Source organism: Triticum aestivum, chromosome 6D (genome assembly GCF_018294505.1).
Source record: "Triticum aestivum cultivar Chinese Spring chromosome 6D, IWGSC CS RefSeq v2.1, whole genome shotgun sequence".
Classification (NCBI taxonomy): domain Eukaryota; kingdom Viridiplantae; phylum Streptophyta; class Magnoliopsida; order Poales; family Poaceae; genus Triticum; species Triticum aestivum.
In genome coordinates this window covers 248729485-248751431 of record NC_057811.1, presented here as the reverse complement: position 1 = coordinate 248751431, position 21947 = coordinate 248729485, and the positions used below count along the sequence as shown (strand labels likewise).

Here is a 21947-nt window from a genome sequence, read left to right as displayed (position 1 = left end):
AAAAAGATTCATGGTAAGTCGAGGAACATGAGCAACATCAGGAACAGAGTAAGAAGGTGTGGTAAGATTGCCTCGACTAGGAAAAGAAAGAGTACCATCGCCAGTGAGTACATGAACAGGAAAATCAAGCGATTTAAGAGAGGACAAAGTTGAAGAATGAGAAGACATATGAAAAGAAGCTCCGGAGTCCAGAACCCACGAGGATGTACCTGACTGTGTAGAGGGTGGTTGCTCAGTGCGGGAAGCATCAGTCACAGAAGCTGCAGTACCCGTTGAAGGAGAACCTGAAGCGGCAAGCAGACAAGTCGCAGAATATCCTGCTCAGTCAAGGCGGTGGCGGAAGATGTCGAAGTAGAAGAAGAAGTCCCTGAAGCTGATGATCGCGCCTTACGCAGGTGTTTCTTCTTCTGGAAGCACTGATACTCAACATGACCATCCATATTGCAGTAGCCGCAATGAGGACGAGACCGACCCTGGCCGCCCGTAGGAGTAGGCAAGAGCGGAGGAGCACTGGAGCGGGATGGAGTCAGTGTAGCAGGCGACATAACAGGGACTCGAGCAGCGAGCACAGAGGGAACCTCAAGTAGACCAGCACCACGTAGGCGAGTCTCCTCAGCACGAATCTCAGAAAGCGCCTCCATGAGGGAGATACGACCACGAGCAAACAACTGGGCACGCCGGGGCTCAAACTCCTTACGGAGCCGAGATAGGAACTCGTAGACACGATGAAACTCCAAATCAGCCCGCACAGCCTGGCAACACTGACAAGTACGGCAACAAGCAGTGCGGAGAGAATCAAGCTGACGCCAGATAGCAGAACTTTGAGCATAGAAATCGTCAACACTGGAGTCACCCTGCTGAAGAGCATGTTCCTGCCGGACCACAGACAGATATAAGGCATCACCAGAGGGCTGATAGCGCTGACGGAGACGAGTCCACATCTCAGATACGGTAGGGAGCCCCAAGAACTCAGAGGCAAACTGAGGCAGAACACTAGCAATGAGAACAGCTGCCGCACGGGCATCCTCATCAAGCCACTGAGTGTAAGCAGAAAGAGCCTCATGATAAGTCTGAAGAGCCTCCTCATAAGTCGAAACCTGCGCACATAAGCATGGACGGCAGTGTCATCTGCAAGCTTAGTTGCATCCTTCGTAGCTTGATCAGCATCGGCAGCAAGAACCGGTGGCGTTGGCGGAGTAGGGGCCACAGGTGGAACCGGACACGGCGGACAACGGACCTCACCAGAAAGAACGCCCCAACGACGATTGCCACGCATATGAATGCGCATGAAGCCAACAAACTCGATGTAGTTAGTGCCATCATAGATCACCGGACAGCGAGGAACTGCGACATAGCCTGACGGTGTAGACATTTTTTTTTGGCAATCACCGGGCAGACAGCAGTACAGAGAGGGTCCTGACGATCAGCCGCAGTCAGCGATCGCGGCGGCAGCAGATGGATGGGACGAGAGCCAGCAGCAGGGGCCAAATCCCGCGAGGGTGGCAGAGACCAGCAGCAGGGGCGAAATCCAGCGAGGGATGGCCGGATCGGACGCAGGCGACGAAGACCGGCGACTGGCGGCCTGTTCCGGCGAGAGGCGGACGGACCGGATGAGGGGCGGCGAAAAACCAGGCCGGCTGCGGAAGATCGATCGCGGGCGGAGGCTCCTGTGCTGACTTGATTTGGAGCGATCACGTGCGGGACCTGGAGCTCGCGTGATAGGATCTGGAGCTAGCATGATCTGGACGGGAGGGAGTTGAACGGCGGCTGCAGGGAAGGAGAGGAGCGGCCTTGGGTTGACCGGCTGCTACGGTGGACAAAAAAAGGCAGCGACGACGGCCACGGAGATCAATAGCACGAGTTGCAGCGTGCAAAAAATTGACCTAGCTCTAATACCATGTTAGAAAATATGCAACTTGTATTTCCAGGAGGCCATAGGCCAGTATATATACATGTACAGGTGTGGAATATATGCAGGAAACCCCTTATACAATAGGGTAAATACGAAAGGTTACATGGCTATATATATAATACTCTAACAGTGTGTGTGTGTGCGTGTGCGCGCTATGGCCCAAAGGGACCATACCTGCATCATTTATATGTATAGCAGCTGAGTAAGAGAATAGTGATGATCACAAAAGTTTGTTCTTATTCACCCCATACATTACATCAGGAAAGACTTGCTCGTTTTATCAGAAGTTACGTGCCCCATTCTACAATGCAGAAGCATCACATCATTACTCTAACACCATAGACACTACATGGTTCGGCACCTCACGATCCATGTATCGTAGCCCATTATGCTTGGTCCCAGTCCCAAGCTTCCTCATTGTATGTCTCTCCTGAATTAGACGTATTTTTCGGTCAATGGTTACCCGGCAACCTAAATCATCGATCAAATGACTCATTGACACAAGATTGACTGGAAAAGTAGGAACATGCATAACGGATGAAAGTTCAATTAATGGTGTGCATTGTACTGTGCCAACACCTTTAATGCCTTGTGAGGTGCCATCAGCTGTTTAATAATTTCTTTAAGTGTGGGTGGATATTGAGTATGAGCCCTGTATTAGTGTGTGTGATTGTGCTCATATGTCTCCCTTCCTGTTACTAGTGCGTGTGAGCCATGTATTTCCCATGCAAGGTTTAATCCATTTGAATAGCCGTATCCATGGTTATGGACGACTTGGAGATTTTTTACTTGATTGTAAAACAACTTTAACTAATAATCGATAAAACTTGCCAGCCGTGTGCATGCCTTGGGGATCCTTCTCATGGGCGATGCGAAGGGGGATGCACGGTAGTGTTATGTTTTGGCTAGGTTAGGGTAGATAAGATGGCTCTCATCTGTGCTCTCTTACCTTATCTCTGATAGACGCAAGTTGTAGCGTGTCTCCATAGGATGCTAGTGCTTGTTGCCGCTCAAACCACATACCCCTTCTTTGAGAATGATGCATACTTAGAATAGATCTGATGTAAGTCTTGCAAGTACAATTGAATACTCACCTTTCTTTATTTTTTCTTTTGATCTAGATGCTGCAAATCAGATAGTGGCATTTGGAAATCAGATAGTAGCATTTGGAAGCAGGTAATCTCTGGGTAAAGGATGACGCTAGCTATGGTTATCACAGGCAGTGGTCTAGGAAGGGTTATGAACGTTATCTGCTTTTCTTTAAGCCTTCTTAAGGCATTTGTTAAATTGTACCTGTCTAAGGTATATTTTTGCTTCCGTTGTGATAGCTGCAACTTGGTCGAAAGACCCTTGTTAAATTTGACTTGTTGGAGTTGTTAAATTTGACTCGTTGGAGTCATTGTATATATTTTGTTGCAAATCTTTTGTAGAGTTGTGTTTCAATACCTGCCATACCACCCAAATAGCATGCATGTTGCGTGTATGGATATAGAATGCATGTTGTGTTTGGTGGGCATCTTGGGGTCGATACTATGCATTTGCTAGCGGAAGTGCTAGATCTGTATAGTGCACTCCCAAGGCGTTACATCATTGCCAAGAAGACAAAGAAACAGACTCCATTTTACCGTGCAAGCGTAGAGGAGCTATGGCTCTTTTGACGATAGAGGTGACTTGGTTACTGTAGTTTGGTGTTTCTGTCATTACACATACTCCCTTCTTGTCAGACAGTGTAGGTGCTACAAGTATTGCACGCAACCTTGTGAAGCATGAGCTCACCAAGCATTATTGGTGTTCATGCTTCTTTTGTGCGCTCAGGTGGGTAGGATCAGGTTATTGCTCTTTCGTTTGTGTCTTTCGAGTTATAGTTGGCGGGTTTCTTTACGAAGGCCCACACCCTCCAAACTCAGTGTTGCGGATCCATCAAGAGTTTGAGGGGGGTGCTAGAGTTATATTATGTTTCCACGTAGACTGTACAGTTTCCCCGAAGTCTAAGGGGCATCACATGCACATTGTATATATCTTCGCGCCAAGATCTTACTTGACGAACTCAAAGGCATATTCCTAAGGTATAACTCCTTCCCTTTGAGCGATCTTAATATGAGCTTTCATGAATCGGCTACAAATAATTGTTGTTTCCTTATTTTTGCATGATACATCTCATGGATAGAGGAGCAACATTGGAGAGTGTCCACATAAGGATCAAGATGATGAGCACATGGTGAGCGTGAAGTAAACACTCGCCGGTCTATCTCCTTCCCATTCGTCAAGGATAACTCTCTTTCACACGTTGGGGGGGGGGGGGGGGAGTGATGGAGAACATCAAGCACCCAAGTTCCATGCGTGTTCATCAAGTATCCGAATCGGGCATGACTCTCCTTGAGGGGGTGATGCGGGGTATCCTACTGTCATCACCATGTCAAGAGCTTCAACGTCAAGTGACACGCATACCATCAATACAAAGGTGAATCTTCTCCTTTATGCGTGTCTGCTCGCTACTTTCGAGGGTGGTATACTACTTGACCCTACTACGTTTTGCACCTTTAGGTTCGAGCCAAACAACGTATGTGCAATGGAGGAGATAATGGGCAAGAGCTACTACACCATTCAGTGTAGAAGGCGAGACAAAACCGCAAGACGGAGCAGGCCGAGGACAGACGCAGCAGCACGGCCCGACTGTCCAGCTTTGGGACTTCTCGCCAGCATCGTAGACCGAGAGCACGCGAACAACGAGCCAGATAGCCCGGGTCACGCCTCGCCCGAGCCAGCATAGGTGGTCGGACTATTCGGGCCAAGTCGTCATACTATTTGGGGTCTAGACGAGAAGCCCCGGTGATGCTGAGCATCCTACGGTTATCCCCATGGACCTACCTTCGTCTTTCTAAGTGCCAAGTGGACCGATGACACGAGCACGTGCAAGAGCTATCGAGACCGAGGCGACATCTCTCCTCAATGAGCCTCCGTATGACCCACATGAGACATGACTATACCTCAAGCCGGAATGCTATGTGTGCTTAGGTACGAGGAAGACCACCCCAGAAATGTGCGGAATGAAGACCAAGTCCCCAAGTACACGAACGGTGAAGCACGACGAAGGAGACCGCTGAAGTCTACAGCGGACGGACATCCAACCCCTGGCCCGGATATCCGGCGCCCCAGCCCAAAAGCAACCGCAACAGAGCAGCCTCCGCGAAGTCCCATGACCCGAACATCCAGCCCCCGCCAAGACATTCGGCCCCCGCCCGGAAATCCGGCCCGAGCACACCCGAGAGCAACAGAAGTTTGGCCAGCTCCAGCCCAAACATTCGACCCCCAGCCCGGACATCCGGCCCGACACGAGCCGCCGAACATCCGGCCCCCAGCCTGGACATCCGACACCTGCCAGTGCTTAACCAGGCCAAAGGCCCATGTATCCCCTCTTTCCCCTCTCATCTCATGGAACACTATATATAGACCCTCTCCTCCTCCTAACTAGGGTTAGCAAAGGTTTAGCTCGTTTGAGATTGAGTTTTGCTCATCCACTTGCCACTCCCATGGAGTTCAAGGCCTCCATGTGAGATGATCCCATGAGTGGATTCAAGACCCCTTCTTAGGGAATATCCTTTTGGATTCAAGACCTCTCTCCTTCAAAGATTGGGATGAACTAGTTCCTCTTTTACCCTCTTGTGTTGGATTTCCCTCTGTGTATGTGGAATTAGCATATGTGTGATTGGATCTTGTCTACTTAAGTGCTCATCTTGTGTTCTTCTCTTGATTTGCTCTCTTTCCCCCCTCCAAGTGTGAAAAGATCATGAACTTAGGGTTCCACCCTACATCATCTTGGATCAGAGCATAGGTCAATTCACATCTTCGAGTCCCTACCCCTCCACTTTCTAGCCCCGATTTTGTTTGTTTTTGCCTAATTTCAAAAATCCCTACTAAAATAGTCATACCAATTTTTTTGTGATTTGTTGATTTTGATCCATGGATTTGAAGTGTTGCAGGCGGATCTAGCTTCCCTCTTCCTCACCATTTCCATCCACGGAATTTCTTGAATTTTGCTCAAGAAATTTCGTCCCCCAAGTTCTTCCACGAAGTTCATCCACGGATCTTCAACCCGAACACCCGGCCCATACCCCCGGACATCCGGCCTGACGCCCGGACATCCTGCGCCTCGCAGCCAACATCTACACCACCACCCCATTTTATCGAATTTTGACCGTTTTCCCATCTTCCGCAAACCACCATTGACTTCCGCAACCAACCGCAAATTTGCCACCTTTGCCATTTGAGAATTTGAGTTTGTGGTTTCCGTTTCCTAACGTGTTTCGGCTACTTAGGAACGGTTCGTCATCGACATCACCGCCGCTCAATTTCTCCACGGACTCGACTTCGACAACAACCACTTCACCATTTTGACACCCAAACCGTAAGCAAGGATGGTAACCTCAACAACAATCATAGTACATCTCCCTTGCCATTGCATTGTTAACCCTGAGCCAATTTTGTGTTTCCTACCGAGACTAGCCGTCGAGTATTGCAAGGTAACGCTACTTGTGAACTTCAGTGATACACGTTCCACATAGCTATCATAGTGTGCATATATCATCGTATCACCTCTTGCGTCATAAATGTTCCCGCATATACATAATTGCTATCTTGGTTCAAGCATTTTGCATAAGTGGCCAAAGGAAAATATCAAAAGTGAGAAAAGCTTTTAAGCAAAAGAAGAAGGAAAACAAAGAGTTTGTAAGCAATAGCCATAGCATCGCCACATTGCATATCAAATTGTCATACTTGATCATCTTGGATCATCGTGAGAGAATCACCGGGAACCATACATACGTAGCATAATCGGGATAGAAAGTCGTTACGTTTTGTCTCTCATAGGTTTTTCTGCACAAGTTTCATATCCGCCTATTGAGCAATCATGCTACGTCTCTCTAGAGTTGTGCAACAAGAGCATTTTTCATGGATTCCACATTTTGTGCTCATTCCTTGGTTGCACAACCCCTTATCTATCCGTGTGTGTGTGTTTCCGTGTCACTGTGTGCCCCTCATTGCTATTGGTCTTACTTGTTTCACTTGCGAATTTGTGAATCTCTTTCAACATTATTGAATCTTGCTCACAATTGCATAAATTTTGTGCCACTATCCTCACCAAGCTACTCCAAAGGCTTTACTTGTGTAGGTGTGAGATTGACAAGATCCGGTACCAATTGTGCTACTTCCATAATACCATGTTGGGTGATCATTGATTCATCTTCAACATTGGATAAGGTACATTTGGTCTAGTTCTTTCCTTTCTTCCGCTCACATTTTGCTTGAGAATGATAGATAGGCCAAGCACTTCTTCGAACCCACTCTTCGATGAGCAAGACGCACCGAACAACTACATCACCAAGGTTCAACTCTTTGGCGCTCAACGAGCCTTGCATCAAGCGAATGAAGCTTTGGGCGACCGCATCGAACAACTCGCCACCGACATGCGACAATCCGAAGCAAGAACACGGGACTACCTTGACGCCAAGCTATCAACTCAAATGGAAAACTTTCACGCCATGATGGTCAACCGTGCTTCCTCGACGTCGTCATCATCAAGACGACGCCACTCAAGCCGACACTCATCGGACACCTCTTCGGATGCAAGTCTACCACGAGCTCGTTCTCATCTTCGATACGACTACCAAGATCATCAAGCTTTGCAAAATCCATTCCATGGCAATGGTTTACAAGACCGCCTTCGAGAGCGCGAACGACATCGTCGCCAAGAACAAGATGCCATTAACCAAGAGCAAGCTCGACAACGCCAACGCCAAGAAGAGCAAGACGGCGACGCTCTCCGACAAGAACAACAACGCCATAAGGAACAAGCACTTGAAGCTCAACGTGCTCTACGCAAAGACACGCGCCCCGTGTAAGAGCGCAACCGCCGTACGCGCAAAGAAGAAGCCCTCTGACGGGAGCGACAAGAGGAAGCCACACGTCTTGAGGAGCGCCAAGAAATGAGGAACGGAGCATGTATCCCACGCCCTCAACGCCAAGATAATCAAGCGGAGCACGAGAAGCAAGCGGTTGAAAACCCACCTCCACGACAAGAGCGACATCACCATCGTCCCCAACACCATGAGGAGCAACGCTACAGCAAGCTCAAGTTCAACATGCCTAAGTTCTCCAGAAGCACTGATCCCAAAGACTACCTCTCATGGGCATTTAAGGTCGACAAGATATTCCGTCTTCACAATTATGAAGAGGAAAAGAAGATCACCATGGCATCCCTTGAGTTCCGAGACTATGTTCTCATTTGGTGGGAGCAAGTCATCGAGCGACACCGCGAGAAAGGCGATCCACCCATCACGACTTGGAATCAAATGAAGGAGGTCATGAGAGCTCGTTTTGTGCCTACACACTATAGCCGTGATCTCTTCATGCAACTCCTCAAGTAAGGCACAAAGTCGATTGAAGACCACTACCAAACTATGGCACGCTTCTTGAATGGACTCAACCATCCTATCAAGAAAATCGACGATTTCCATCCTTACACAAACCTCCTCGAGCTAGTACATCAAGCGACCAAGGCAGAGCGACAAGTACAAGATGACTTCACATACTTCAAGTACTCTTCCAAGACCTACATCATACACTCAAGCTTCAACGACTACGACACCTTCTAGCTTGACTAAAGATTCACCAAACACCGGTGACAAGTCAAGGTACAAGAAACCTTCGACATCTTCGAGTCATCCTCATACAAGCAACTATATGCCAAGAGCTTCATCATCAACTGCTCCAACGGATGAAACCGCCAAGACAAGTTCCATCCAATGCTTCACTTGCCAAGGCTGTGGCCACAAGACATACCAATGTCCCACTCGGCGCACCATGATGCCAATGATGACAACACCTACGACTCCATGAGCGAAAAAGAAATGGAAGCACTTGAGCACATGGCCATGCACCGTCAAGTGAACGAAAATGAAGACGCTCAAGTCTTGTGACAATGATTCGAGCCCCGCTCTAGTTGTCTCCAAAGTCTTGACACTTCAACACCAACAAGATGAAGACCGACGATGCCACATCTTTCATACCAAAGCGAGCATCAATGGACGTTCCGTCAAGGTCATCATCAACGGCATTAGATGCCACAATTTGGCAAGCAGCTAGTTATGCTCCAAGCTACAATTGACCAAGAAGAAGCACCCTCGCCCCTACAAGGTCCAATGGCTAAGTGACTCTGGCACCATTCAAGTTGAGCACACCGTTCAAGTGTCCTTCAAGATTGGCGCATACGAAGACACATTGGAGTGTGATGTGGTTCCCATATCCGTATGCCATCTCCTCCTAGGAAGACCTTGGCAATTCGACCGCGGCGTCATCCACAACGGACGGACGACCAATCACTATAGTTTCAAGATGAAAGCAAGGAGTACGTGCTTCGACCCATGTCGCCAAGTCAAGTAATCACCGACAAGCAAGCTTCAACCCATCGTGGAGAGACTAGTGAGCGAGCGAACCACCAAAAAGAGAGTGTGCGCCACAAGCCAAAATTGAGCGACTCCACGATGAGCGACAAGAAAAACCTAGTGCTTTTAGCCACCAAAAGAGACATAAAGGATGTGAGTGAGAGCCCATCGAGTGTTCTTCATGAAGTGGTGCGGACTAATACTTCACAACATCTTCCTTTGGTTTTGTCTCATCTATTACAGGAATTCGCGGACGTCTACCTCGATGAGCTACCTCCAAGACTTCCTCCACTTCGCAGAATCAAACACCACATCGACCTCATCCCCGGCGCACCTTTACCGAACAAGGCACCGTACAGCGTCAAGCCCGACGAGACCAAAGAGATACAAAGGCAAGTACAACATGTCATGGAAAAGGGGTATGTACGCGAGAGCTTAAGTCCATGTGCCGTTTCGGTTATTCTTGTGCCTAAGAAAGATGGTAGTTTTCAGATGTGTTCCGATTGCCGTCTCATCAATACTATCACCATTCGGTATAGACACCCCATTCCAACCAATTTCTTAAAAATTGACCTTAAAAGTGACTACTATCAAATTCGCATGCAAGAGGGTGACGAATGGAAAATGGCTTTTAATACCAAATTTGGCTTGTATGAATGGTTAGTCATGCCTATGGGCTTATCTCAAGCACCTAGCACTTTTATGTGTGTGATGCACTATGTTCTTAGCAAATATATTGGAATTTGTGTTGTGGTATACTTTGATGACATACTTGTGTTTAGTCAATCTCTTAAGATCATGTCAAACATCTTAGGGACGTCTTGCAAGTTCTTAGAAACGAACGACTTTATGCTAACAAGGAAAAATGCACTTTTGGCGTTGATAAGCTTATTTTCTTGGGCTTTGTTGTGTCCTCTAAGGGTGTTCAAGTTGATGAATCTAAAATTGACACTACTAAAACTTGGCCACAACCAACCAATTTTGCAACAAGTGTGTAGTTTTCTTGGCCTAGCCGGATTCTATCATCAATTTGTTAAGGATTTTAGCACTATTACCATTGCACGCATTGAGTAAGAAAAATGTACCATTTGTTTGGGGACCTTCTCAAGACACCACATTTCATGAGCTTAAAAACTTGCTTACACATGCTCCATTACTTGCATTATCAAATTTTGATAGAACTTTTGAAGTGCATTGCGACGCTAGTGGTAATGGCATAGGTGGCGTGTTAATGCAAGAGAAGCGCCCTATCGCATACTTTAGCGAGAAACTTCCCGGAGCACAACTTAATTACCCCATTTATGACAAGGAGTTCTATGATTTAGTGAGAGTCTTGCATGTGTGGGAACATTATCTTCGCTCTCGTGAATTTGTCATCAATAGGGATCATGAGACGCTTAAATACCTTAAGGGTCAAACAAAATTCAATAAGCGGCATATGCCAAAGTTCATCGAGTCTTCTCCTTATGTTATCAAGTATATTAAAGGTAAGGAAAATGTAGTGGCGGATGCTCTTTCCCGCAAATGCTTGCTAGTAACTCAACTTGAATTGGAAGTTATTGGATTTGAGCACATTAAAGACTTGTATGCACATGATGTTTCATTTGCAATTCCTTATGCCAAATGGCTATCTTATGCGGACTAACAAACTATGTATACCCGATTCTTCTCTTCGTTTGTTGCTTTTGCAAGAGGCTCGCGGTGGAGAACTTATGGGACACTTCGGCCGTGACAAGACCTTCGCCACGCTCACCAAGAACTACTTTTGGCCAAAGATGTTTTGCGGCGTCTCACGCTACACCAACCGATGCTCCACATGCCGCAAAGCTAAGTCTAAAGCTCAATCCCATGGTCTTTATATGCCACTTCCTATTCCGTACCAATCATGGAAGACATTAGTATGGATTTTGTGCTTGGTTTGCCACGAACTCAAAACGGCAAGGATTTGGTATTTGTCGTTATGGACCATTTTTTTTCAATGGCGCATTTCATTCCATGCAACAAGATAGACGATGTATCACATGTTGCAGACCTCTTTTGTAGGGAAATCTTGCGATTACATGGAGTGCCTAAGACTTGTGTGGGACCGCGACGTTAAGTTCCTCAGCTACTTTTGGAAGACGCTTTGCGCCAAGCTCAAAATCAAGCTACTATTGTCATCGTCATATCATCCACAAACCGACGGCCAAACGGAGGTCACCAACCGGACGCTATCTACTCTCCTCCGCGTGTTGATCAAGAAGAACATCAAGGAGTGGGAAGAATGCTTGCCCATCGCCGAGTACGCCTGCAATTGAGCAAGAGATTCTATTACCGGCAAATCCCCTTCGAGGTCGTCTACAACTTCAACCCGTTGTATCCATTGGACATTCTACCGCTACCACTATAAGAGCATCTCTAGCAGACCCCGTATAATGCCGCTATTCGCAAAATAACCGCCAAAATACGGGTCCGCGCAAAAAAAGCTGCCCGGTCAGACCCCGTATCAGGCCGCGACCTGTAAGAAATTTTGCGGGGCGCGGCAAAAGTTCGCCCTCAACCTTTAGATTCACAGGGTGGGAGGCCGACCCGAGCTCGCCCCCTATCCGCAACGAGATTTGGCGCAAAGGAAATTTCCGCGCGGCCGTTCCCGCTTCCCACCCCTTCGCCGCCATTGCCCCGCCTCCGCCCGCTCCAGTCCATCTTCCCCGGCCATTCTTCGCCGCCATGGAAGCCTCCCAGCCGTCCCCCGTCACCGTGGATGTCGCGCACGCGCAATCCCCTCCAGCAGATCTCGTCGCCGGCCATGTCGCCCCCGCCGTCGCTCAAGGCACCACCGCGCCTGTCCGCAAGCGGCAGGGCAACGTCATCGTGCGGGGCGGAAATCCGGCTGGCCCCGCCGGGAAGGCACGCGCGCCCGGCTCCGCCGCCACTGCGTAATCTGCCCCACCGCCGCAAGAGAAGAAGGGCAAGGTTTCGGCCGTGAAGCGCAAGAAGGCTCCTACAAAAAGGCCGGCGACTTCATCCTCTCCCTCCGCCCCGGCAAGAGGTACCCCGATGATGCCCTTCAATGGTGTTGCTTCCACTGCAAGCGAGGTGTTCGACGAAATGGCTAGAAGGTATGCTTCTTCGATTTCTTCTACTTGCTTCGCTTTTCGCCATTGCGGTAGCTCGTGACTTGATGACACTCACTATGGCACCGGTTCGAACGATGCCACTGCCGAGTTCGTCAAATTGTTGGACACAAACACCGTCGACATCGATCAAGCCCCGATCGCTGATTTCGATTACAATGAAATGGATGGTGGCGTGGATGGTCACGGTGGTGAAGATGAGGTGGAGGAGATAGACGAGGGGGTGTATGACCAAGCGCAAGCAAAAAAGGCGCGAGATCGAAGAACTACACGCTATTCGAAGACCAAATCTTGATCAAGGCTTGGAGTGCGGTGTCTCTTGATGCGTGCACCGGCACATCTCAACCCGTCAAGAGGTATTGGCAAAGGATCGAAGATCAATACTTCCGAATGATGGCAAGGTATCCCAATAGGACTCCACGCACCTTTCGATCACTCCAAGGTCGTTGAGACGTGATCAAGCCGATTTGTAGCCGTTGGGCTGCTTGCTTGGAACAAATTCGCAATGCACCTCCAAGTGGAATCGTGAAATCCGACTATGTGAGTTCATTTTCACGTCCCAAGTTGTGCAAATCATTTGTAGCATTTGAAGTGATTGCATCATTTGACGTTGTTTAAATTGTGTAGGACAAAATTGCCCAACAAAGATGCAAAGACATGGAAGCTTCCGAAGGCAAATTATTTAAACTAGAGCATTGTTGGGAATTGCTAAAAGAGTGTGAGAAGTGGAAGTTGATTGAGAAAGAATCCCCACCGAAGAGAGGTTCACTTACGAACATGGATGATGATGGCCCACGAAACTTGAACAAGCCCGATGGAGACAAGAAGACAAGGGAGAAGATCAAAAGGGAACACGAGGCAACGAGCTTGCGGGACAAGATAGATACCATGGTGCAACCAAATGAGTTGATGTTGGCGAAGACATTGGAGGCAAAGAAAGAGTTGGCCGAGAAGAAGGCACGAGAGAAGCAAGAGAAGTGGCAGTTGCTCAAGGATGAGGGGTTGCACAAGGCGGCCCTTGAGGAGAGAAGAGTATTTGCCGATGAGACCAAAGCCATGGCCAAGCTTCTAGCCAAGGAATCATGACACTGAACCGCGATGACATGGACGACATCACCAAAGAATGGCATGATATGGCAAGGAGAGACATCTTGAAGAGGAGGATGCTAGCGGCGGCAGGTGGATGTTTCGGTGCCGGTGATGTTTTCCCATCAGGAGTTGGAACCAGTCCCGCTGATGCTTTCAGTGCGCCCGGCGATGCTTTCGGTGCCAGAGTTGGAACAAGTGCCGGTGATGGACTCGGAGGCGGCGATGGCATCGATGGCGGTGGTGCGGAGTGAAGATCATGACGACGGGTGAAAAGCGACCAAGATGATGATAGACGTGGTCGTTGCTTTTGCATAAGTCCTTCTGCGTTTGTCGTAGAAAACTATACTTTCATTTGCGCGCGAACTATGTTTTATTCTTCGCATTTAAACTCAATCGTCGGAATCGCTGTCAAATTGCCTAATCTGGGGTTTTCGGTTCTGTTTTACGGGTCGGCTACGCGGGGTCTGCTCAGCCGCAACCCGCGTTGGCCCGCAAACCCGTATTTTCGCGAACTATAAACGAGTTCTGCGGGTCGGCGTTTTACGGGGTCTGCTAGAGATGCTATAAGAGCGCATCAACATGAACCCGCGTGCACAAGCAAGATACCTCAAGAAGGTGGATGAAGATACACGACGCACGATCAAGAACCAAGTACACCGCCTCGCTACCAAGCTCAACATCAACAAGCACCCCATGGTGTTCACCCCCGAAGATGTTATGTGGCTACACCTACGCAAAGACCGTTTCCCCAACGAGCGGAAGTCCAAGCTACTACCTCGAACTGATGGACCATTCAAGGTGCTCGCACACTACAACAACAATGCCTACAAGATCGACATTGCACGCGACAAGTACAACATGAGCGACATCTTCAGCATCAAGGATCTATCTCCTTTCCATGGCGATGAGGATTTCGATCCGAGGACGAACCTTCCCGAGGACGGGGGGAGGGGGTGATGCGGAGCATCCTGCGGTCATCCCCATGGACCTACCTTCGTCTCCTCAAGTGCAAAATGGACCGATGACACAAGCACGTGCAATAGTTATCGAGAACGAGGTGACATCTCTCCTTGATGAGCTTCCGTATGACCCACGTGAGACATGGCTACTATCCCAAGTCGGAATGCTATGTGTGCTTAGGTACGAGGAAGACCACCCCGAAGATGCTTGGAATGAAGACCAAGTCCCAAGTACACGGATGATAAAGCACAATGAAGGAGACCGTTGAAGTCTATGGCTGTCGGACATCCGGCCCCTGGCCCGGATATCCGGCGCCCCCGGTCCAGCGGCAACCACGGCAGAGCAGCCGCTGCAAAGTGCCAGGACTCGGACATCCGGCCCGACTGCCCCGGACATCCAGCCCCCGGCCGAGAATCTAGCCCGAGCACACCCGAGAGCGACAGAAGTTTGGCGAGCTCCAACCCGAACATCCGACGCGACGCGAACCGCGGACATCCGACCCCCAGCCCGGACATCCGGCACCTGCCAGTGCTTAACCGGGCCAAAGGCCCATGTATCCCCTCTTTCCCCCTCTCATCTCGTGGAACACTGTATATGGACCCTCTCCTCCTAGCTAGGGTTAGCAAAGGTTTAGCTCATTTGGGATTGAGTTTTGCTCATCCACTTACCACTCCCATGGAGTTCAAGGCCTCTGTGTGAGATGTGTTGGGTTCTACGGTAGGGGCATCGGCTGCAACATAAACCAAGAACATGCTATGGGAGATGGATCACGGATCGTTACCACTAGATGCGCAATGCCGTGAAGCAAAAGTAAAGTTGGGACAGCGCGTCTACGGAGTCGTCTCCTCCTCGTCGATCTCCCACATAGTCGATCGGATCCCACAAACAGGTTCACCGGAGCAGCGCAAGTGCACCGCCTCTAACAATATCCGCGCGTGCAAGAGAAACGTCATGCGGCGGACTACTAGGTCCGATCACACAACCGGCGGCGAGTGAAGGTGGCTAGTTGCAGCACTTGCAAAGCCCTAATGACGGCGCCAAAGCGATCAACCGAATGAGTGTGCCGCACCCCCACTATATAAGGCATCCGTTGCGGGCTCAACACTTGGGCCTCGCACGGATCCTAAAGCCCAAAGTCTGTTCGGCCTGGATCCGAGTCCGAGTAGGATCACATCTGACTCATGGAGTCTGCTCCGGCCTCACGGGTTCCTTCCCTTAAGCGCGTGACCCCTTAGGTTCAAGTCGGCTTGGTCACAAGTCGGATCACCTCCGACCTGCTCGACTGGTAGCAGCCTCTAGCAAGGCGTGCGAGCCACCAAGTAGACAATGAAGCCGATTGGCGAACCTGTACAACATGTCACACTTCTGTTCCCTTTGCCACACGATATATGTTGTCGGGCTCAAGGCAAGTCTGCCATCCTTGTGCTAGCCTGGCCTCTTTCTCATTCCAGTGATGCCGACCACAAACCGGATTATCTCATAATCCTTGTCGCATGGCTATGCTTATCTTGGTCGAATCACACGAGGGACCCAGAGTATATCTCTCCTAATCGGAGGAGCAAATCCCATCTTGCTCGACCATGTCTCGCAACATGGGTCTGGACAAACCCAAAACCTATCTTTATAACTACCCAGTCACGGACTAGCGTTTGGTCGGCCCAAAGCAGGTTTGTGACCATCCCATGCGGCAGCTCAGGTCTTAGGACATAGAACATATGTTGTACTAGAGACTCACAGATGACCTATCGCTGCGTCTCATAGTTGGGTCTGTCCGACTCGGACCTTATCTGATGATTCCAAGTCCATATTATCCGGCTAGCATCCAATGCTCCATGGCTAGTGAAACCGAGCCATCCACCGTATCATATGCTAGTCTAGTTGGTTGCGCGTCCACATGCCCCTTTCGACTAGGGACCTTTTAGGACGGTCGTCATACAATGCATAGTTCCACAAACAAGTCACGTACTTGCTGATACACATCATTGATGATGTCCAAGGACAATCTTTATTCATAAACACATAGGAAATATCATCATACATGATTGCCGCTAGGGCATATCTCCAACAAGATGATCCCATGAGTGGATTCAAGACCCCTTCTTAGGGAAGATCCTTTTGGATTCATGACCTCTCTCCTTCAAGGATTGGGATGAACTAGTTCCTCTTATCCTCATGTGTTGGATTTGGACCTTTGTATCCCTCTATGTGTATGCGGATTTAGTATATGTGTGATTGGATCTTGTCTATTTGAGTGCTAATCTTGTATTCTTCTCTTGATTTGCTTTCTTTCCCCACTCCAAGTGTGAAAAGATCATTAACTTAGGGTTCCACTCTACATCACCCGAACAAGTCCATGGACTATCCGATGTCAATGCTTGCGTCGGCTAAAGCTCCAGGCCGGGATTGTCCAGGCCATACTGAACAGGATAGGCCATACCCAACCGGATTGTCTGGTCGCCTGCCTGCGTGCAGTTCTGGGCCAAAGGCCCATGTATCCCTTCCGCACTTACCCCTTTGTTGGCTAGACTATATATACTCCTCCCCTCCTAGATTTGTGGTTAGGTAAGAATAGATCTCATTGATAGAGCTTAGCTCATCTTCCTCCCCTTATAGGATCCTCACCTAGTGGGATCAAGAACTCTCAAGGGAGAGTAATCCATTGGAGTACAAGGACCACTTATGGGTAAATACTCAAGGAGTACAAGGCCACTTACGGTGAATGCTCTTACAAGCACAAGACCTCCTTCCATGGAGAAGAGTCCCCATGTGTAATTCAAGTCCTCCTTATCCTAGGACCTCCCCTAGTGGGATCAAGAACTCTCAAGGGAAAGAGAATACTCCATTGGAGTACAAGGCCAGTTATGGGTAAAGACTCCAAGGAGTACAATGCCACTTACGGTTGAAGGCTACTACGAGCACAAGACCTTCCATGGAGAAGAGTCCTCATGTGTAATTCAAGTCCTCCCTATCCTAGGACTTGCGGGAAGAAACTCCCACCTCGTTCTTGCTTTCCCTTGGATTTGTAAGAAGTCACATTAACCATGTGGTGTGGATCTACGATACAAGAGGGTGTTGCCTTGGCATTACTAGTTATCCACGAGTTTTTCCTTTGACCTTCGTGTTTTTGTTGTGTTCTTCCTCATCAACCTCCACTTCGTGAAGATCGAGCCACCCTCACTATTCGCCTTGTATCATTGTTTCTCTCTGGTCTCAGCTCCTCTGGCGCAAATCCGCCAGCATCCTGCTCGGTCGCTGCTCTCCATCCTTTGGGCAGATGTGAAACACTCCCCCGACAGCTACAAGGTATGGCTTCTCTTCCATCTTCCCCAGCAGTTGCAAGATATGGCTTCTCTTCCGTTCTCTTCTTCCTCCTCTCTCTTCTGCCAACCCTCCGTTTGCTCCTTTTTTTCTCCGCCTCTACTTTTTATCATCTGCATCTGCTAGCTCCATATCCATCCGCATTTGCTTCCTCCCAACATCCTCTTCAACACGACTCCACCCACGTGGTCATAGCTCCACCACCGCTTCTCTCCTTCATGCTTGATCTGGTTGCTCTAGTAATTGGCTCTTTTCTTTTTCTTTGACGGCTGATTGGCCCTCTCTTAGTGTTGCTGCAATAGCCAAGTGTCCCTGCTCTGATGTATCCTGCGACTGGTAATGCTTATGATATGTCAAATGATCCTAGGAGAAGAGCTACATCCTACGATCCAGCTTGGAAGTATGTGCTGGCAAAATTTAGAGAGGAAATATTTACACTTGTGTATGTTGTCAGGAAAGATAGTTCATGCCAGTGAGAAGGCTGAAGCAGCACCTTTTCATGGGTATCAGCGATGTGGATAAGTGTGCCAAGGCATCCGTCTAAATTAGCAAAGAGATGCGCAATTTCTTATACACAAGAAAGTTTAAAGCTATGGAGTGATATATAGACGAGTAGGATGAGGCCAAACTTCAAAGGCACCATTTCCTCATCTACACAAAATGATTTCAGGCCTATGCTTTGCTAACAGCTACTCCGTGTCATGTTATGTAACCTGTAGAGTTGTGGTGCACTTTATGTTAATGTTAGTTGTTAGATCTCCTGACTGGCTGCCATATATTATATATTTATGTGTGTAAGGTGCCACCTCGCTTTATGCTTTAAGCGCTTAGGACATGTACAGTGGATGATAAGGCGGTCTTTTCTTATGTATTCCACATCATTTAGAGAAGCAAAAAAAGCATGTTATACAATGGATTATCTCTTAGTGTTATTTGTAGCATTTAATGTTATGAGATCCTAAAATTATGGAACGGTCATAATTAAAACTAGTGAACGTGTGAATAAGATAAGATATCACATGCAATGGGGACAAGTGTTGTACTCCCTCCGTTCAGAATTATAATAAGATGTTCTGACTTTTTCTAAATCGAATGTATATAGATGCGTTTAGTGTGTTCGTTCACTCATTTCAGTCCGTATGTAGTCCGTATTGAAATATCCAAAACGTCTTATAATTCAGAACAAATCTTTCTTCATAAGAGATCTCTTAGCTAAGAGAAGGCAAGACTCTCTTCTCTCTCTCTCTCTCTCTCTCTCTCTCTCTCTCTCTTCCACGTCACCAATTATTCTACATGGTATAGCTACACCATCAAAAACGCCCTTAAAAGGTGAGGTGGTGCTACAGAACCTTGCCTCGCCTTAAAAACATTGGCTTAAGTTCATCGGCAGTTATGTCGAGCATGTCATGTCCAATAAATAACGAGGTTGAAGGTGTCAAAATGAGAAGAGCGATATAGGGACATGTGGTTAATGATTTTTCTTTAATCAAAGCCTGAAATATACGAGAGGGAAGAGGTGGACCTGATCGTCAACTAAAGGATGTCCCTGGAAGCGTAAAAGAACTGGAAGAATAAATGATTCATCATCCTGTATTCAAGAGATAGAACGAATAAGATTAGATTCAACTCCATCCATAAATGGGGAAATACCTCACAATAGCAGTATCATGATAATCAATTACTACCGCTTGCTCACAACACATGTCCTTTCAGAATATGCACCAGACAAACATTTCTAGGTTCGAACATCTATAGAGAAATAACTATTAACACCAATAACATCACTAATATTACTAGATCTCGTCATGAAACGTAGTTTCATAATGAATAATTATTATTATGTTCGTCAACATATTCGCATAGAAATTGCTGGCTCTAGTTTCACCTTGTAGACTGTGACAATAGCATAAAGGACTTGGGTTACAAATGGGATGGAGATTACCTATTTATACATTTAATTTATTTACTATTCAATGAACGAGTGGAAAACTTAATCAGGTCTAACAGAAACAAGCAATACTTATTAGTGCTTTGGAACAGAAGTTATATGCCTTGGAGTTGGTTTGCTCTGCAGGTGCCGGTACATCAAGATACGGTGCCAGTTCTTCTGCCGTAACAACTCCACCATTCGATGAAATATACTGCCCAATCTGTGAATTTATTGAACGAGACACTTGAAATTTGCTACTGGAAAAACTAATAAATAGTAGTAACTGGTTCGGAGAACGTCAAATAGAAGCAGCTACATGCTGAGAAAGTCTTTACCATCTTCCACCTTCTCTCTTCAAGCCCGTCATTAGGATCACCATTCCCAAATACAAACGAGAAGACCTGCACAACATTGATCAGACAATATACAATTTAATCCCACCTGTGCATCTCAGAATTACACAAACAAAATGAACAATCATGTCAAGCCAGTTTAAATTACAGATTCAATAAAGCTCATCCCCTTATCTTTTTCTACCCGCCTCCTCCTGGAGGAACCTGCATCCAAGTACCTGGAGGAGAACACATGAGATTGTATCGAAAATGATAAGAATCTGTACATAACTGATTTACATTCACATGGGAAGTTATATATTTTACCAGATCCCCAACTAAAACAGGATACTTACCAAAATAAATCTGTTGGGAGGAACATCGTAGAGCCATAGGATCTGCGCCGCCTTCCACGATTATCTTCATCACTGCTATAAGAAGAGTAAGTGCTATCACTGGAAGGGGGATAGGGGATAAAGATTATTATTTTAAGTACCTAAACACAGAAAATTATACAATAATAATGCGCAAAAAAACGCTGACAAAATCTTCAAAACTTAAGGGCATAATGGCATCTACTGTGTATCTTATCTTGGGAGGTATAGCATATAGTAATCTGTGCACACGAACTCTATCTTGCAATAGCATACATACCTCGAGCTTGAGAGAATGGCAATGATGGTAGCATATACAAGCACAATGGAAGCAACTAGTGCTGTCCCAAAAGACACCCGCGCCAGATACGCACCCGCTTCCTGCAAAGAAGCAGAACATAACTAAAATCAGCACCTGCTCAGATGAATTAAGACAGTCGGTTGCCTCTACGGAATACCTTGGCTTTATCGACCAGTGGCTCAACCCGCATTCTGAATGACTTGCCAGCTAGCTTCGCCCTGTAGTCTTCGGGGAAGACGTACAGCACCTCCCCTTCCCCCGAAACCTACACAAATCACAACAGTTCCACGCTCAGATCGCAGCCGGAAAGAAGGCTAGCCACGAAGTAGCGCGCGCCGCGGGGGCGGGGGGGGGGGCACCTCCAGGAAGCCCCCGGTGTCTGCCGCGAGAGCCTGGAGCGCGCGCTCTGCCTGGTCAATCTGCAGGCCGGCGCGGGAGGCGACGTCGCCGATTGTGACGCGGCCGCCCAAGTAGTCGACGGCGTCCATGGCGCGGTCGCGCACGTCGGCGGGGAGGCGGTCGGTCTCTACGGCGCCCCCAAGGCGCGCGAGGCTCGGAGCCTCGATGGTACCTGCCTGCGCCTTCACAGAGGGGCGGCAAGGGGGAGGGAGCCGGCCGTTAGCGACGTGAAGATGGTGAGGAGGCCAAGGGATGGACGGAGAAGGGGATAGGAGGAACGGGGCATGGCGAAGGGGGCTGCGGTGGGCATAGGGAGGAGGGCGGAGGCGGAGGTGGAGGGAAAGGGAAGCGGCGGCGGTGGCGGCCATGGCTGGCGCGGCTGAGGTCTAGGAGGAGGAGATGATGGTGGGCATCTTGCCGGGAGGAGTGGCTGTGGAGGGAAGGTGAGGAGGAGGAAGCGGCGGTGTGTGCTGCCCGTGGCCACGAGATGGGCACCCTTGCATCGTTTTTGTCTTTTCACGAGATGGGCACCCTTGCATAAAAAGGTAGCATCGGTTCTATTAGCAATGTTACATCCACGTAATGATCTGAAATGATCTGATGTGGGAATGTTGGATTAGATTAGAGGGAGGGTGAGGCCCACCCCGCCTGAAAACCAGGGGTCAGTCAGTTGGACGCGTGCGAGCGTCTAGCTGCCCGCTCCGTGGCATTCTTCCTTAAGTTTTTGTCTCCATCCAATAAATTATAAAAAAATCTGTTTTATTTGCTACTTACTCCGTC

The 21947-nt window shown here is 48.2% G+C and overlaps 1 protein-coding gene across 10 annotated transcripts in view; it reads right to left on the bottom strand.

Moving 5' to 3' along the window:
* LOC123144558 (uncharacterized protein At5g03900, chloroplastic) overlaps positions 1-21684 on the bottom strand; it is a 32228-nt gene extending 10544 nt beyond the window's left edge. For 5 of the 10 annotated variants that reach the window (XR_006471695.1, XR_006471696.1, XR_006471697.1 and 2 more), the window contains exons 1-8: positions 21128-21684; positions 20926-21033; positions 20748-20848; positions 20450-20524; positions 20263-20332; positions 20097-20162; positions 19883-19981; positions 19354-19419 (exon numbers count right to left, since the gene is read on the bottom strand). Coding sequence is in view for 7 of the 10 variants with exons in the window: in XM_044563767.1 (XP_044419702.1) it covers positions 19354-19419; positions 19883-19981; positions 20097-20162; positions 20263-20332; positions 20450-20524; positions 20748-20848; positions 20926-21033; positions 21128-21535 (993 nt within the window). In the remaining 3 variants the exon portion in view is untranslated. The remainder of the gene's footprint in view (positions 1-19353; positions 19420-19882; positions 19982-20096; positions 20163-20262; positions 20333-20449; positions 20525-20747; positions 20849-20925; positions 21034-21127) is intronic. The other 5 variants (XM_044563770.1, XM_044563771.1, XM_044563769.1 and 2 more) reach the window with 4 other exon arrangements.
* Positions 21685-21947: the final 263 nt, after the last annotated feature.